The following is an 18,054-nucleotide window of genomic DNA, read 5'->3' as shown; positions in this document are numbered from 1 at the left end:
ACGCTGGTGACCGGTGGGATTTAAAACAAATATAGCTCGTGTCCACCTACACATGTGACCAGGAGCCAGAAACCTCAGCAGCTGGCAGCAATAAACGGTCTGAGTCACTGATATGAATCAACAAGTCGACCCCCGCATATAGATCTTTGTTTTTAAAGATACATATATATTAATAATAGAGACACAGTATAACAAGCTAGAAGTAACAAACACTTTCTGCTTTTGTCCCGTTGAATGATGTAACTTCTGCTGATTATCAGACTAACGCATTTCAATGTTTATACAACACATCTTCTTCACATTACTCTCCTCCGCAGATGCAGGTTGTCCATTTGTCACAGAATTAGATGTTGATATTTACATTTTCCTTTTTATTCCATTTTGGTGTAAACTATTGGATTAAAATCACATTTTTGACCATAATTGACAAAACCTTCATCACGAGGTCCATGTTTTTACTTCATTCTGAAGCTTTTCACATGATGGCGACTGATCAGTGGAGTTATGTTCAGATTTCTATTTCCCTGAGCATTTTAACCCTCCTGTTGTCCTCGGGTCAAGGAAGGAAGGAAGGAAGGAAGGAAGGAAGGAAAGGAGGGAGCGAAGGAAGAAGGAAGGAAGGAAAGATGGAAGGAATGAAGGAAGGAAGGAAGTATGGAAGGAAGGGAGGAAGAAAGAAGGAAAGGAGGGAGGAAGGAAGGGAAGGAAGGAAGGAAGGAAAGGAGGGAAGGAGGAAGGAAGGGAGGAAAGGAGGAAAGAAGGAAGGGAGGAAGAATGAAGGAAGGAAGGGAGGGAGGAAGGGCGTAAGGAAGGAAGGGAAGAAAAGAAAGAAGGAAGGTAGGAAGGGAGGAAGGAAAGGAAGGAAGGATGGAGGTAAGAAGGAAGGAAGAAAGGTAGGAGGGAAGGAAGGAAGGAAGGAAGGAAGGAAAGGAGGGAGGAAGGAAGGAAAGGAAAGAAGGAAGGGAGGAAGGAAGGAAGGAGGGAGGGAGGGAGAAAGGAAAAGAGGAAGGAAGGAAGGAAGGAAAGAAGGATAGAGGAAAGAAGGAAGAGAGGAAGGAAGGGAGGAAAGGAAAGAAGGAAGGGATGAGGGAAAGGAAGGAAGGACGGAGGAAAGAAGGAAGGAAAGAAGGAAGGAGGGAAGGAGAAAGGAAAAGAGGAAGGAAGAAAGGGGGATGGAGGGAAGGAAAGAAGGAACAGTCAAAACAGACGGGGTCAATTTGACCCAGGAGGACGACACGAAGGAAACCAGAGCGGACAAATTAATCATTCAAATTTCAAATTTTCCTGTAGACTTCTCTTATAAAATAATCTCACAACATTTTTGAACTATTTAGTTTCTTAGTTGTGGAGCTTTGAGTCTGATAGTTTGACCAGTGGAAATAGACGCTCAAATGTTCATTTCTTTCAACACTCTATTCTAAAATGTTGATTTAAAGAGTGGGATTAACAAGTGGGTGAAGTAATTGCACCAAAAATAGTCAATGTAGTAGCTCCTCTGTAGTAAAGTATCTCAACTTTTAACATGTATGAGAAGTTCTTAACAACAGTCCTCACCATACAATATATGAAAGTCTTTAATATCTATGTTTATTTCATCTAAGAACATGAAGTCTGTTCACTTTAATCCTTGTTGCCATGTTGGTTTGAGGTTAGGGATCCAGAAGAACAACAGAGCAGAGAGATGTAATACCATTGTTTGATTACAGTGCAACAGTTTTAATATTCTCTGTCAAATCTCCTAATTCACTGTGGAGACATTTAATAACAGAAAATAAACAATATGAATAAAACCAATATTACATCCATGACTGCTTACTTTGTGTGAGACAGAAAGCCTCATACAGCAGCAAGTACACCATCGCCTCCATGTCCTCCATTGTTTATGTGTTTGTGTCGCGTATAAAACTAAGTCACGGCAGTTTAATGCAGTCGTGCTATGACAACCCCGCCCATGTTGACGAGGAACTTTTTTTGTAATGGAAAAGGTTCCTGGTACCAAACCGAGTAGAGCCGAGTAGAGCTAGAACTGTATAGTGGAAAAGCACCATATGTGTGTGTTGTGGGGCCCAATTTGATATCTTGTCACTGGGCCAAAAATCCCTGGTGGCACCACTGAGTGAGGTTAACAGAGGTCTATGGCTCAGAGGAATCAACATGGTAGTAAAACCTCTGCTTCCTTCTCTTTAATCTGTTTCAGAGCGCGCCTTCAGCTTTTTCTTCAACAGTTAGCTTCGTCTGCACCACCCGATGGCCACCAGTCCCAGCACCACCCAGCCGTCCAGCAGCATGGAGGAGCCGCAGCAGCCAGACCAGCCAATCAGCACGCAGCCCGATGGAGAAGCCGACCATGCCGCCGTGACTTCTCAACCGGCCGGCGCCAATCAACAAGTCCCACCTCCGACAACGGACGCTCCTGAACAAGCAGAGGACGGCCAATCCATGGATCAACTGACAGTGATGAGTGACAACACAGAGACCAGTAACTACAACTCCTCCTCGCTCCTGAGCACCAACATCATCCAACACTTGTGACACTTTCAATTTATGTTGTGTGACTTTTCTTATTTCAGTGACAGAGATGGTTTAAAGAGCTGCTTACTTTCATCACTTTCTCATCCTGTTCCTTTTTGTAGTATTTGACCCATCGGGACTGGAGTCCTTCATCATAACAGTGATGATAGACCATAGGCTGTTTGAGTGAGCTGAAGCTGGAAATCTAATTTAACCCTCCTATTGTCCTCGAGTCAAGGAAGGAAGGGAGGAAGAAGGAAGGAAGGGAGGAAGAAGGAAGGAAAGGAGGGAGGAAGGGAGGAAGAAAGGAAGGAAAGGAGGGAGGAAGGAAGGAAGGGAGGAAGAAAGAAGGAAGGGAAGGAAAGAAGGACAGAGGAAAGAGGGGAGGAAAGAAAGAGAGAAGGAGGAAGGGAGGAAAGAAGGAAGGGAGGAAGGAAGGAACAAAGGAGGGAAGGAAGGAAAGATGGAGGGAGGGAGGAAGGAAGGACAGAAGGAAGGAAGAAAGGGGGATGGAGGGAGGAAAGAAGGAAGGACAGAAGGAAGGAAGAAAGGAAAGAGAGAGGAAGGAAAGAAAGAGAGAAGGAGGGAGGGAGGAAGGAACAACAAAGCGCAAAGGTTACGTTTATTTTGGTTTGCAAGTAATTACGCAAACAACAGCAACAACTCATCCAAAAACACAACACAACACTTTTTATACATTTTATAATTATAAAACCAACACCGTTGTCATGCCGACGTGCCGTTCTTGTCATAGATTTTGAGATGTGTGTTCATTGAAAAGAAAACTAAAGAATCACACACACTGCAAAATTCATACAGACATAAAAAAAAATATTATTTTAAAGTTTTTTTTTTATCAGAATCTAAATAAATAGATTTCAGAAATGATCAACGGAATAATAGCAAGGATTTGTAATCTTTGCATAAAGGGACTAAACTAATCGGTTTCAAAGCAAATTAATTGTTTTAAATGTGAAAATTCCTCCTTTTAATCTTTTAATGTTTGATCAGTTTGACCTGAATTTTTTTGTCCAAATTTGTGAACGATAAAAAAACTTGTCAAAATGTTCTCACAACTTTACATTTTTCTGCAATGAAATTTATTTTACGTTTTTTATTATACATTAAAAAAGGGAAAGTTTTGTGCAATTCTGAGACATTGTGTGTGTAACAGATACATACCAGATTTTATTCAGTGTTAACTTCAAAGCTCGGGTTATGTATATAAATAATAAATACATTTTCATATTTTTTCTGCCAGAAAATTGTGAATACATTTGTGATAAATGTTGAGGTGTATTATGATAGTTTTTAACCTTATTTTAAAGGAGCAGTCTGGTGCCATATTTTTCTTCTAGTCAACAAATCCCTCAAAAGAACAAAACCTTCAATGTGTCGGTTCCTTTCTCTCTCTGCAGCGCTTTAAAAACACTAATATATAGTTTTATGTCTTGCAACAGTTGGCTGCACGTTGTGACATTAAGCTCTGCCACCTTCTTCTCTTTCAGGTAACGGGATTGGTCCAGTGATGGTCGAATCTCCCACAGTGTCCTCTGTGTCGCCCAAACTGCAGTACGCTAAGCCGGGCGGCCATCTTAACGGTCGGCCTGGTTTGGGCAGCCGGTCTGGCTCGTTGGCGTTGAGCTCACCCAGGCCGTCTCTCACCCGCCGGCCCAGTGCCATGACAGAGGGCGCTTTGGACGGATCCAAGCCCAGGGATTACCTGTTCCTGGCCATCCTGTCCTGCTTCTGCCCACTTTGGCCCATCAACATCGTAGCCCTCACCTTCTCCGTGATGGTACGACTTTAGACCGAGTCCACATAATGATTATTGTCATTATTGATTAATCTGCTGATCTGATTATTGGATCATTTGAACATTTATTGAAATCAAAGCATGTGAGAAGTTTAGAGGGAAAAATCACTATTTGGTGGAGCTGTTAACAACTCATAGACATCTGAAATGTGAGCCGACTACACACTGCTGTCTGGTTTCATCTTTAACAATGTGTTGTATTTATAAAGCTTGTTATATTATCCATTGTGTCAAATCTGCATCTGAAAAGTAACTAAAGCTGTTAAATAAATGTAGTGGAGTAGAAAGTACAATATTTCCCTCTGAGATGTAGAAAGTAGCATCACATGGAAATACTCAGGTAAGTGAAACTAGTTATTGTTTGTTTCCTACTTGATTCTTTATGTTCCTCCACATGGATAATTGACTATTATTTTAATTATATCACAGTTTCTATCTTTCAGTTAGTTGGTTGTTGAGTGAATTTATTTAACTTTCCAAGTATGCCCTTGGTTGGGAATCACGTTATTTAAAGGTTTCTGCATTTTCTCTTCAGTCCAGAAACAGTCTGCAGGAAGGCAACATCGACGGTGCTCGCCGTTTGGGCCGCAACGCTATGGTGCTGTCCGTCGTCTCCATTTTGGGAGGGATTGTTATAATCACTGCAGCCATCGTCCTCAACTGGGGATGTAAGTAACGTCTGACTTTCTTATTGAGGCAGACCAGATTTCCCTCAATTTATAAAGTTAGAAAAGGTGCGTCAATATAAACACAGCTTAAAAAGGAAGGAAATTTGTGTTGGTAGTTGTAACCATAAACTGTATATAAAATGGACGTAACACCCGTGACGTCACCCATTGGTTTGTGGACTGCTGCTCGGAGGCCAATAGTATCGGATCTGAGCAGCGCCATCTTGAAAATTTCCGGTGCATGCTGGGGGAAAAAAAACAGGGATTCTACTTATATGGGCATCAGGAGGAGCATGAGGCGCCCTCCTGAACCTGTGAACCAATTAACCTGTCAATCACCATGTAACCACGCCCTAATGCATACCCTGCTTTATCGTCACATATAAAATCAGGAAGACCAAAATGTCCCAAATGAACATCATACTGCATTGAAGAAGGCTTTAAACTAGCGATTGAGACCATAAACACATTTTGAAAACGTTTACTGAGGTTAGAAATCAAGTGAGAAGTTGGTGAATTCTCCATTGACTTGTATAGAGACGGAAGTCCTTTTGACACCAAAACGGTCGCCCCCTGGTGGCCTTTTGATAGAATGCAGTTTTAAGTTACTTCCGCGTTGGCCTCATTTCAGAGGACCGGAGCTCCCCACCTGGTTGTAACAAAGCTTCTTGGCAATAAATCTTATACCGTTAGAAAGCCTGTTTATTTTCCTTTTAAATGGAGACACATTTATAAGGAACTTGCATTAGTGGGATGAGCTGCAGAGATGAGTATCTGGGTTGCGCCCATGAAAAATGTGTCAAATCTTGTGGGATCAGCTTGGGCGTGCCACGTTGACTCATCTCTGCTGCTCATCCCACTAATGCATGTTCCTTACAAATGTGGCTCCATTTAAAAGGGAAATAAACAGGCTTTCCAACGGTATAAGATTTATTACCAAGAAGCATTGTTACAACAAAGAAATGCTCTACAGAACACAAATGTCCTTACTTTTTGTGTTTTAGTTAAAACAAGTCACCATGTGTAGATTTAGCTTTCTTGCTGTTTCTCCTCTTTTTAACCTCTGCTTTAATGCATCTTTTCATAGGTTAATTTCATAGTTGAATGTCTTTGTTTTTCTGCCTGCAGTGATATTAAAATCCTGATCAGAAAAATAAATCAGCTAGAATGGCGAGACCCGACTTCACGACAACATCTGACCAACATAAACCCCCCCACACCTCCCATTCCTGAAGCACGATCGTTCTCAAGCACCTGCACCGGATGACAAACGAGTAAAAGTTCCTGTTCTTTGCTGTTTTTTCTTGCTGCACGACAAGCATGGTCCGACACCTGACGCCTGATTTGTACACTGAATAGGAGAAAAGGATGGATCACCAGATGCTCATTTCATTCTGTGGCGGCAGCTTATCTCCTCTACACATTTCTTTTTCTCTCCGCTGTCCATCGACAAAACCTGTGTGTCTGTTGTCATGGAAATGGACGACTGTCTCTATGGAAATAGGATTATATGAGTCTCCGTGCCACAAGTCCAGTTATTGGAGCAAACTGGCAGATGAGGTTTCTACTTTTGATGCCAAGAAAAAAAAGAAACTTGGTCTGAACTGAAACAAGGAGATCTTTTTTTAGAAAAAGAATAAAACTGTGTACTGAGAAAATGGTGAATTGTTTCATCATCCGTCTGTTCCTGTTGATGTTTATTGCATGCAGATGAACACGGAGATGGACACTCCCACGCTTATTGCTGCTGATGCACGGCCATCTTCAAGCGCCAAAATCCTGGCGTCGCCACTCTTCTACTTGCTGCTGCAGTGACTCACACAGACAGACGTGCACGCCATGCAACACATATGGAAAGTAACATTTCCAGTAACTTATTGCTAATTAATATTTACTTGTGTTTAAATGAAGCCGGTTGCAGCAGCTGTTTGTAAGTTCAAACTTAGCCTCGATATAACAGCAACATTTATTAAGTGAAGATTTACACATCACTAAATTAAACCAATCATAAACTAGTTGTTACGTAGAGGTGAGTTATTAACTAAATATTTACAGCTACTAACTGCCAGGTGGAACCGTTGCACAAGTTCATATTATCTGAGTTGTTTAGATTGGTCGATATATCTGACCTCACACTTACATCTCAAATTACAAAACAAATAACATTACAATAAATGACCAAATAATGACAGTTAGCTTCCCATAATGGGATATTTCCTCTCACTGTAAACTGCATGAATTCTACTAATTAGAAAACTAACATATTCCTCCAGATATGCACATACAAATAAAATACTTAGTTAGAAATTAAATCAAAGCGACTTTCACAAAGGATTGATACTTTTTACTTTTTTTTATTTGATCTTTTGGACCCTAAAACTGTTGTTTTTGGAAGTTATGTTTCAGCTCAGGATGCTCCTGTTTACATAGTTGGTTGAAACCAACACACACTTTACTGTATTGTTTACTAGAGTTTTAATGGTGCAGCCTGATTTAGTAAATCACCACTTTAAAGCTATTCACTCAGAACCTCAGAACAACTTTACATACAAATGTTGGGAGGGATTTATGATTAGCTGCTGCAACAGAGTCCAGTTTATTAGGAAAATTCCAGGTAATTCATATTTTCCCTTCAATACAATTACAATTTATTTCTCTTTCTTTTTTCCACAATACTCCCTAAGACATTATAAATATTCTCCATTACCAAAGCACTCTATAACTAAAGAAAAGCCTGTAATAAAAGTATAAAGATCATAAATGAAGTTATATAAAGATAGAATAGATTCCCTGTAGACATCTGTGCTGTAGCTCGCTGTTAAACACACATCTGAATGAATCCAGAGCAACAAACCGTTCAGAGGAGCTAGATTTCAGATCTGTGGTGTAACCCTAGTCACCCAAATTAATAGGAGCCATCACTTTATGTCCATTAAGTGGGAAACACTGCATCTCCTGTGGTCAGACAGAATAATCACATATATCTGAATGAGAGTGACTGAGTGCACGTAGACATCCAGACGAACACATGCACTCTGTGAGCAGGGCCTGAAGCTATGACTGAGGCTCACAAGGAGGTCTTGTTTTATTTTTTTAAGGCTTGTTTTAACAACCTGTGGAGAGTTTACATACAGTCTACAATTATTCATCAATAATTGGCAGATTCCTAATTATTCCTGCATTACAAATACATTTAATTTCAGTTAAGGTTTCAGTATTTCTCTTTGGGAAATGCTTTTAAACAGGATTACTTTATTTTACAGAAGTTAATAAATAGAATCCAGATGATGATGATGTTTGTTTTTCAGTATGTGATGTTTGCATTTAACTTAAAACACGACCGCTGTGCCTAAGTATAGACTCAGTGCTGCTAGTGTGACATGTTTTGGTGTGTTTCTGGATTCAGATCTACAGTATTTCTGGCTACGAGGCTCTGGCATTGGCTTGTGTAAAATCGTCTGGATGTTTGTGTTGAGGGAACATCCTGGGCCATGACATAAACACTGAAAAACCATAGAAACCAATACCAAAAAAAAAAGATTAGGCATGTTGGAAGTAACGTTAGCTCTTTAAGTTATCTTTTTTTTTTTTTTTTTTAAACAACAGCTTCATTTTACCCAGAAAACCTTTCAAAGAGCTCATTTCGTCCTTGTCAAGTCAGCGTCCTCTCAGCTTTCACAGTCTGGACGTCACGCTGTGCCAAAACACCGGAGGATGAGTCTTAACCTGGTGGTGAGACACTTTGTGGACAGATTTGAGGAAATAAGCTGGTGTTATGGAACTAAATCAGCCTGTAATCTCCTATAACCTGTGCATGTTTTACAGTATTTATTACAGAATGCTTTCACATAAGACTGTAGCCTCATTTAGCAGGACAGCTAACTGAGTAGCACTTTGTAAATAGTATGAGAAATTGTCATCAGTCCAGTAAAGATATTGCCTTTTCCTTTGCGTTGTCATGGAGACGTAACTGACCCACAGTCAACTTGGCGCCATGAAGCTTTATCTTCATAACAGCAACATTTAACGTAACATAACTGCAATTTTCCAACTTTTGACATCTAATACGCATCTGCAAATTATCCTGAAATTTATACTGAATCACAGATTTTGACTGAATCTGTACAGCAGCACAGACATTGGACCATACCGTTTGTAACAATTGTAATTACTATGCTTTTAACCAAAAATTCAAGATATCATCACTGTAGTTTTGACTTGGCATAACTCCAGTTTCAAACATCTTCATATCTTTAAATGTGCTAAACTATAAGTGAAAATGAAGATGCACCGAATACACATTTATTTACAGTAAAAAAAAATCGCCTGTCAATCTTTTCAATCTCAAATAATGGCACATTTAACTTTATTTTTTTAAACAGATTTCAGACTAAAGTAGAGAAAAGCAGCTCATCATTTTCAGGTAGACTTGCATTTCTACACATGTTCACCTCAAGTTTTGGAACTTTTACCTTGTTTAACATCTGACATTAGAACAAAAGCACAGAAAGCTGAATATTTCCCCTTTGCTGTATTTAATGTGAATCTTTAAGATGTCAAATCCACTCGCCATATAAACTTGGCCTTAAGTTTCAAAGAGGTAATGTATTTAAACTTTGCACCAATCAGCAGGCGTCTCTGTGTGGAGGTCAGTCTGGTTTCGGGACCAGGAGGGTCCAGTAAGCTCACACTCCAACTCCACCCGGTCCTGTACTGTATGTAGCATGCCTGATTACTAATCATATTATGCAAGGAAAAAAAAAAAGGTCCCAGCTCGATGTGAGTACGAATGCTAAGCTTCCCTGATTTCTGCTATGGTTGCGTCTTCTTATCTGGTTTTGTATGGAACCTGCTTGCGCTACCTCTCAGAGTTGCCTCCAGTGATTTATCAACTGCGCCTCACATTTGTCTCACTTTGATGATTTCAATTGACTGTTAAATCTTTTATGCTATTATTGTTTGTATTTTGCTTTGTTGTATTTGCTCTCAGAGTTTCCTAACTAACATTGTAACTATGATATTAATGTGCGGGTTGTTAGTCCTACAAATGTATCTATACAGTTACACATATTTCAATTTAAATGGATCTGTAAATAGGAAATCTGCTATAATACGTAACTGAACAGAGAACTCAAGTTCCAGTTCATTTGAACCAAACATAAATTCACTCATACAGTATCAAACCTTTACTGGTGCAGTATAGTTGAATAAAATATCTTTACAAGGACCAGTACAAGTCACACACACTAGACTTCAAGGAAAGTCAAACATGTCGTTTTTGGGAACCCCTAAAAGTTTAATTTTCTTACCAAATTAAAAGTTCTGAGGAAGAATTTTGCTTATCACATATATAATCTATAATTATCTCTTTGAAATCATAGAACGTGTGTAAGCTTTCGTTGTTCGCTTAGCTCACACAAAATGGAAAAAAACAAGCTAGAGATAATCGTCACGTCAAACTATCGGAGAAAACGTGCATTTAAAAAAATTGTGGATTTAACTCTGTTGATGGAAAACTAACAGATAAAAGTGAAGCTATCAACTGGCTTTATGAAATGTAACTGCCTTACAAATAACGTTAGCTTATCACTCAGCGACATGGCGGCACTGTTATAATGAATTTAATAAAACTGAATATAACATTTAGAGAGAGAATGTGAGAAATATAATGCTGATATAATAATGTTACATATACATTTTTAGATTTCAGTAACTTTCATTATCAAACAGTCTGAACTGAATTATACTGTAATTTTTTAGTCATATTTATTTGTATATGTTATATTACTGCACAGTGCCTCAAAGGGTTTTACAGAATATCAGCAACATAATGACAATGTTTTGGTGTCTGGAAGACCAAAACAGGAAGTGCACACAAATTAATAATTTATATGGGTCACTTGGATTTAACAGTTTATTTTTGTTTTTGGATGAATATACAAAGATTTACTTCTTATTTTACTCATTAAACATCATTTAAACATGGAAAATGTCAATAGGGCCAATGTCATGTTAATTTGAAAGATGAATGCAAGAGTAGGATTTCTTCAGTAAAGCATTTTCTTTCTCCTGACTGGCCGAGAAATCAAGATGATAATGTTGCAATAGATCGGTGGTAATAATAATAAAAATACGATTGTCGAACTCAATAGATATAAATCCAATTAAAGATTAAGATTAGTCTGATATTAGTTCAATAAAGTTTAAAATATTATGTAAAATGTGCACATAAAGTAAACACATTTTAGTCCGACTTGTAGCTTTGGTTCAAAAAATTGCAAAATCTTCCGAAGGACTTTTTATGTTGAACACGCGGTCCACTGTGCACGCTGTATAGATGCTGTATTTAGTGATGACCCGTTCATTTTGAATAAGTGGCACCTAAACCAAGAAATCACATTTATGCTGTTGTTCTGTTTTGCCAGTTTTTGTTTTTGCTCATTTGACAACTGATTACCTGATTTTTATTTTTTATTTTTTAACAGCAATGGGAGGCGGAGGTAGAGGGCGCTGTAAGCATGTGTAGACTGTCAGCCGACTTAATTATGTCCTCTTATTATTGATTGCTATCTTCTAACACCAGACTCTTTTTGTGCCTGTGCATGCCTTAAGCTGACTGCTTTATGATGCATACAGAATGAGTATGGGTGTACAAAATACATTTATCAAAGACACTGTTGATCTTGACCACTGATGTTGAATATTTGACCATGTTTGAAGGGAATAAATCCCAGTTAAATACTATCTCCTCTGGGTCTGCAGGCTCATGAATCCATGAATACCACATGTTGTACTGTACCATGCAGTCTGAGGTACTTTACTACATGTCCTGAGGTACCCGACTGCATTCTCTGTAGTACTTTTGTGAGATATTTTACTACATGTTCTGTGGTACTTTACCCACATGTTGAGTTCTGAGATACTTCTAGCGCTTTTCCACTATACAGTTCTAGCTTTACTCGGCTCGACTCGACTCGGTTTGGTACCAGGAACCTTTTCCATTACTATAGTTCCTCCTCAACGTGAGCGGGGTCGTCATAGCAACGCTGCACCAAACTGCCGTGATTTCGTTTAATATGCGACACAAACACATAAACAATGGAGGCCATGGAGGCGATGGTGTACTTGCTGCTGTATGAGGCTTTCTGTCTCACACAAAGCAAGACAAGAGAAACTAATCACTGTAACGCTGTTGTTGGTATTTAAAAATGCCGGGTTTGATTCTTGTGTGGGACGGCTCATGACTCTTCCAGTGACTCTCTGACCAATCAGTGGCCGGCAGTCTGATAATGTCACATTTAGTATCGGCTCGGCTCGCTTGGAACCTCGGCAGAGCAGATACTAAAAAAGCACCAGGTACCAGGTACTATCCCTGATGGAGACGCAAATAAAAACGAGTCGAGGCGAGTGAAGTCGTGCTACAACTGTTTAGTGGAAAAGCCATTTAGCAAATGTTCTGAGGTACATAAGCACATATGTGCCCGAGCACATTTGAGCCCTGAAGCCTGGTTCGTTTGACTAGTGAGATCACTCCGATCTGTGCGCAGGCCCGGATGAAGAGTTGGGCTCGGGCACAGAAAGTCAAACATGACATCTATTATGCAACTGTCGCCATAGCAACAAACCGACATAGCAACAAATATGGCTGGAAAAAGGTTGTTTTGGTCTGTGGCAGAGGTGGAGTGTTTAATAGAAATTTGGGCAGAAGACAAAATACACACATACATACATACATACATACATACATACATACATACATACATACATACATACATACATACATACATACATACATACATACATACATACATACATACATACATACATACATACAGCTGGAACAACCCACGAAAACTCTGAGACTTCCAGGAAAATTCGCTTTCCAAACCTTATACGCACGGATATCAAAGAACTGCTGAGCAATGTAAAGAAAAACTGAAAATACTGCAGCCAATACTTAGGCAGTCGTGCTCTGGCAAAGTTCAAGCCAACCAGGCCTAGTTTGATTGGGCCCTTAGTAACACTGAAATACACCCTCCAAATCCCTCATGGTTGCAAGCATCACAGAATCGATGGTACAATCCTGAGGAAAATATATTTAACAAATACCTAGAAAGAAACGTTAAGAATTCATGTGGATTAGAGAGAAATGGTTACCTTGTGAGGCAGCTGGACATGCAAGATCACGCGACAATTGATCTTTGCTCGTCTTCAAGTTGTGCACCTCTGATAGAGAGATGGTTCATCCAATCACCTGCCAGGTATTTCTTCTCAGATGGTTCAATGTAACAAACCATCTGATGCGTCACACTAGAGAAATGGTATCGTCAGTAGAAAATCCTCAAAGAAAACAACTAAAAAAAAAGTCAGAACACTGAATTATGATGAATGTGCAACATAACCTGCTATTTGAAATCAACAGTTCATTCAGAATATTCACTTTCTTGCTGAGATAAACACAAGAGGTGAATATTTATAAATGTAAATCTAGCCTCCAAATTGATTTTAGTTTATGTAAAGACAAAAAACTAACAAAAACAATATCACACAGATTGAGATTAATCTGAATAACTAAATAAATGAACGTATTTCCCAAAAACTTGCGCTATCCCTACACAGTCAGTATAACATATGAGTGGCAGAAAAGACATAATGACAAGCCACAAATTCAAAAAGCATAAAAATGAACATATAATGTTTGTAATGCACATTAAACTGTACCAATTACACACAATGTTTAATATATATTTGCATTTTATTGTAAAGACATAAAGACATGAAGCAGGTCTACAAATCTAACAATATATTTCACAAATGAACAGATTTTATTTATTTGACATAAAATGAAGAAAGCTGGCTATGTGAGAGAAGGAGCAACAGATATATAAAAATGGGAGTGGGCTTCCTCTCTTATACACCGCGTTTCTAGGACGAGCATGGGTTGTCATGGCAACCGTCGGCAAGGGACTGAAAGGGAGCCGGCGATGCTGGGATGGGGCCGAGAGAGAGAGAGAGGTCTGATTCCTCCTTGTTAATAAAAGAACTCGCTCCGTGCTTCATTTAAATTTTAGATTCTTATAAATTATTGAAAGACTCCACCGCTGTGGCTACAAGAGGGAAGCTGCAGAGAGGAGGGACAGAAAGCTGCGGCGAGCAAAGTGAAAGAAGTGTTTGTATCATGCCTGTGTCTGTCTGTCTGTGTGTGTGTTTGTGTGTGTGTGTGTTTGGGTGTGTGTGTGTGTGTGTGTGTGTGTGTGTGTGTGTGAGAGACATAATTGAAATGAATGGAGGCGTCTCTGGGCGTTCCTGGAGAAATACTGAGGAAACGAGAGGTGGCAAAGCAACAAGACACAGAGAGAAGAGAAAGAGTAGATGGAGGTTTGGGGAGAGGCGGTGTGTCATAATGCAGCAGAGGAGGAGAAGGAGAGGTGAAGACAATAATAAGAGACTGTTAACACTGGTGGAAAGACTGAATGAGAACAAAAAATTGGAAAAAAGGGAATATTGAAAGGATTAATCTATATTGTTCTTCTTGTAAACAAATGTCAGATGAAGACAAACCAACAGTAGGCCTCACTCCTGCCTCTCTTACACTGTGAAATGTATGTGTGTCATCTCATATTAACGGGCCGGTGTGGTGGAAAACAAGCATCTTTGGGACGGATGAAGGTGCTCGTGAGACCTTTTTTATGTTTCCTGACGTTTTGCACTGCAGAGTTAGTTCCTGATGACAGAAATACATGAAATGAGCACTGCCTCTTAACCCTTTGTAGGTCACACCAAGAAAGTTCTATTTAAAACATCATTTCTTTGCTTTTCCTCTTTGAGGCCATGACAACATAAAATATGGATTTCTTTCCTCATTGAGCCTAAATGTGATGTTTTACAGCCTCTACAGACTCATTCACACCTCATTCATTCTAAACTTTTCTTTAAAACATGTTAGAGACTCATTCTGTTCATGTACAAGATGAAAAAATGAAAGTCAACTTCAAAAATGTCTCCAGCAGGATCTCTGATGTCAGCACGACCTGTATCTATAGCAACCATAGAACAACCTGTAACTATAGCAACCATAGAACAACCTGTATCTATAGCAACCATAGAACAACCTGTATCTATAGCAACCATAGAACAACCTGTATCTATAGCAACCATAGAACAACCTGTAACTATAGCAACCATAGAACAACCTGTATCTATAGCAACCATAGAACAACCTGTATCTATAGCAATCATAACACAATCTGATGGTCTGTCTGTGCATTACATACCTCATACAAGTGCTAAAGATTGACCTAAAAGTTTTTAGTTTTTGAGCAGATGTCATGACACAAAGTGAGCAGACCTGCAAAGGGTTAACAGAGAAGTCTGTGGTGGTGGCATGTAATGTTTTAAATTTACATTTCAGTTTCCATGGAAACAATGCCAGTCAATTAGGATCCTCCGTTGTGGTGGAAACACAGATTCCCTGGTTCAATAAGGTCACACAGTGGGCGGTGGTTAATATTGTTTTCTAATCTAGAAATCTTCAATCTTAATTGAGGTAATTCAGACTAAATTTAATTTTCATCCAAACAAAGAGTTCACAGTTGTAGTTGCTGCTGTTGCTCAGTGATCTTATTATGATTCAGGACTCGGGACTGACTTCAATACTAACCTTCATCACCTTTTTATTGTTATGAAAATAAATGAAGCCATGACTTACTTTAACACTTTAGATTAGATGTTTTTTAGCTTCATGTCAAAGCGGCATAATAATTGTAATAATAATAGTTTCAGCTCCTCTGATACGACTGCTGACACTGATGAATGTGTCTGCTGGTTTCTGACAGCAGACACCTCGAAACCTCTTTGGAGAACAATTATAAATACATAATATTTATAATTGTTCTCCAATCACCTGTCAACTGTAAAAGTAGGAACTTATTCAGCCAACAGAGGAAAATGTATTATAGAAGGCAGGAGGAGGATGTCTTAATCTAATTGTGGAGATGATGTTATGTTTAATCTCAGTGGTGTAACAGATTGAACATATTATAATGCACTGTAGTAAATATAGCTCAGAGACATAATGCATGATGCAGGCCAGGAATGGAGATTAGAATAATTATTGAGCACAGGTGAAGGATTCAGGGTAATCAGAATGAATTCATTTCTGGGAACAAACTAATGTATCCCAATGCAGTAGGTGGCAGTGTGCACCTTTTACATTGGTTTGTGATCGACCAATAAAGAAGAAGAAGAAGAAGAAGAAGAAGAAGAAGAAGAAGAAGAAGAAGAAGAAGAAGAAGAAGTGTTATACAGGTGGCTGCAGGTGAGGTAAGTGTATGGCTTTCAGCGGCTGGAGCAGCAATCAAGGTACTTTTGTGCACTCAGGTGTTGCAATAAGTTAAATCACTGTTCAAGGATATCACTGTACATCATGCCCATCACATAAATCTGAATAGAAATCACAGAGAAAAAAAAGAGGTTTCAGAAGCTGCCTGAGAATCATCATGTTCTAAAGTTTTCTTCAATCAAAGTAATCAGTGATAGTTGTCTGTACATCCATGTTTCACTGCAAACAGGAGCTGCTAATAACTTATTCAGCATACTTTTAATGGAGCCAGTTGGTCAAAATGTAAACAAATATAGGCTAGAATTAATTTTGTGACACTAAAAGCAGTTAGTGTGCTAATGATGGGATGGTAGTGACCTCTGCTATATTATTATTATGACATCATTAGATTATTAATAGTGAAGCATCAGTGTTAGAGCAGCATGTTACTGTTGTAGCTGCTGGAGGTGGAGCTAGTTTACACTACTTTATATACAGTTAGCTAGTTTAGTCCAGTGGTTCCCAACCTAGGGGTGGGGCCCCTCCAAAGGGTCAGCAGATAAATGTGAGGGGTGGTGAGATGATTAATGGGAGAGGAAAGAAGAACAAACTAAGTTCTGATACACAAATGTGTTTTCAGTTTTTGGACTTTTTCTCTAATCTTTGATTTTTGCTGAAATATTGGATCATTTGAACATTTATTGAAATGAAAGCATGTGAGAAGTTTAGAGGGAAAAATCACTATTTGGTGGAGCTGTTAACAACTCATAGACATCTGAAATGTGAGCCGACTACACACTGCTGTCTGGTTTCATCTTTAACAATGTGTTGTATTTATAAAGCTTGTTATATTATCCATTGTGTCAAATCTGCATCTGAAAAGTAACTAAAGCTGTTAAATAAATGTAGTGGAGTAGAAAGTACAATATTTCCCTCTGAGATGTAGAAAGTAGCATCACATGGAAATACTACAGTAAAGTACAAGTACCTCAAACTGTACTACAGTAAAGTACTAGTACCTCAAACTGTACTACAGTAAAGTACAAGTACCTCAAACTGTACTACAGTAAAGCATAAGTACCTCAAACTGTACTACAGTAAAGCAACTCTCTAGTAATTTTCTCTCTTGATGACCTGGGGCCTCATGTACAAAGGGTGCGTACGCCCAAATACGTGGCGTACGTTCTTTTTCACGGCAAAGTTCAGATGTATCAAGAGTGAAATGACCGTGGAAATGTGCGGTGCCTCACGCCAACTTCATGGCTGGCGTATGCACGTTTCTACAGCTGTTGATCCTTTGGCGACACTTAGAGGTTATGCTGGGAAACTGTTATAATAAATAAATGTGAAAACAATCCTCAGACTGAGTGATGTTCACATCAGAACATGAACAATTAACACTGATGAACAATTAACACACCCACGTGTCTGCAATTACATGAGTGGATATAAAAGCATGCGCAGAGTGGTGCATTAATGGCACATGATGACAACTGGCTCATCAGCCGCTTTACGTTCCCGAGGGCAATCCTCCTGGAACTGTGCGCAGAGCTGCCGCCGGCCTTGGAGCGCGACACAGCGATGAGCCATGCGCTGCCTGTATCCATACAGGTGCTGACCACACTGGGGTTCCTAGCAACCGGGGCATTCCAGAGGGAGCTAGCCGACCGATCGGGACTGTGCCAGTCGACCTGAGCCGAGCCATGCCAGCCGTGTGGGACGGAAATATCCGCATGTCA

At 39.4% G+C, this 18,054-nt stretch overlaps 1 protein-coding gene across 1 annotated transcript; it reads left to right on the top strand.

The window, feature by feature from the left end:
• The first annotated feature begins 2,247 nt into the window (after window positions 1–2,247).
• On the top strand, window positions 2,248–8,490 carry LOC133999209 (trafficking regulator of GLUT4 1). The gene is made up of 4 exons (XM_062438398.1): window positions 2,248–2,479; window positions 4,020–4,309; window positions 4,863–4,995; window positions 8,402–8,490. Exons 1-4 carry the CDS (start codon window positions 2,248–2,250, stop codon window positions 8,488–8,490), a joined length of 744 nt encoding a protein of 247 aa, XP_062294382.1.
• Window positions 8,491–18,054: the final 9,564 nt, after the last annotated feature.

This window comes from Scomber scombrus, chromosome 18 (assembly GCF_963691925.1).
Source record: "Scomber scombrus chromosome 18, fScoSco1.1, whole genome shotgun sequence".
Taxonomy (NCBI): domain Eukaryota; kingdom Metazoa; phylum Chordata; class Actinopteri; order Scombriformes; family Scombridae; genus Scomber; species Scomber scombrus.
The sequence above is the reverse complement of the archived record's forward strand: the minus strand, read 5'-3'. Positions and strand labels throughout refer to the sequence as shown.

Excerpts from the sequence above, each read along its gene's own strand:
- LOC133999209 (XM_062438398.1), top strand. The coding sequence starts at position 2,248 with ATGGCCACCAGTCCCAGCACCACCCAGCCGTCCAGCAGCATGGAGGAG. Across the intron at positions 2,480-4,019 it reads GAGTGACAACACAGAGACCA|GTAACGGGATTGGTCCAGTG; the intron begins GTAACTACAACT and ends CTTCTCTTTCAG. Across the intron at positions 4,310-4,862 it reads CCCTCACCTTCTCCGTGATG|TCCAGAAACAGTCTGCAGGA; the intron begins GTACGACTTTAG and ends TTTTCTCTTCAG.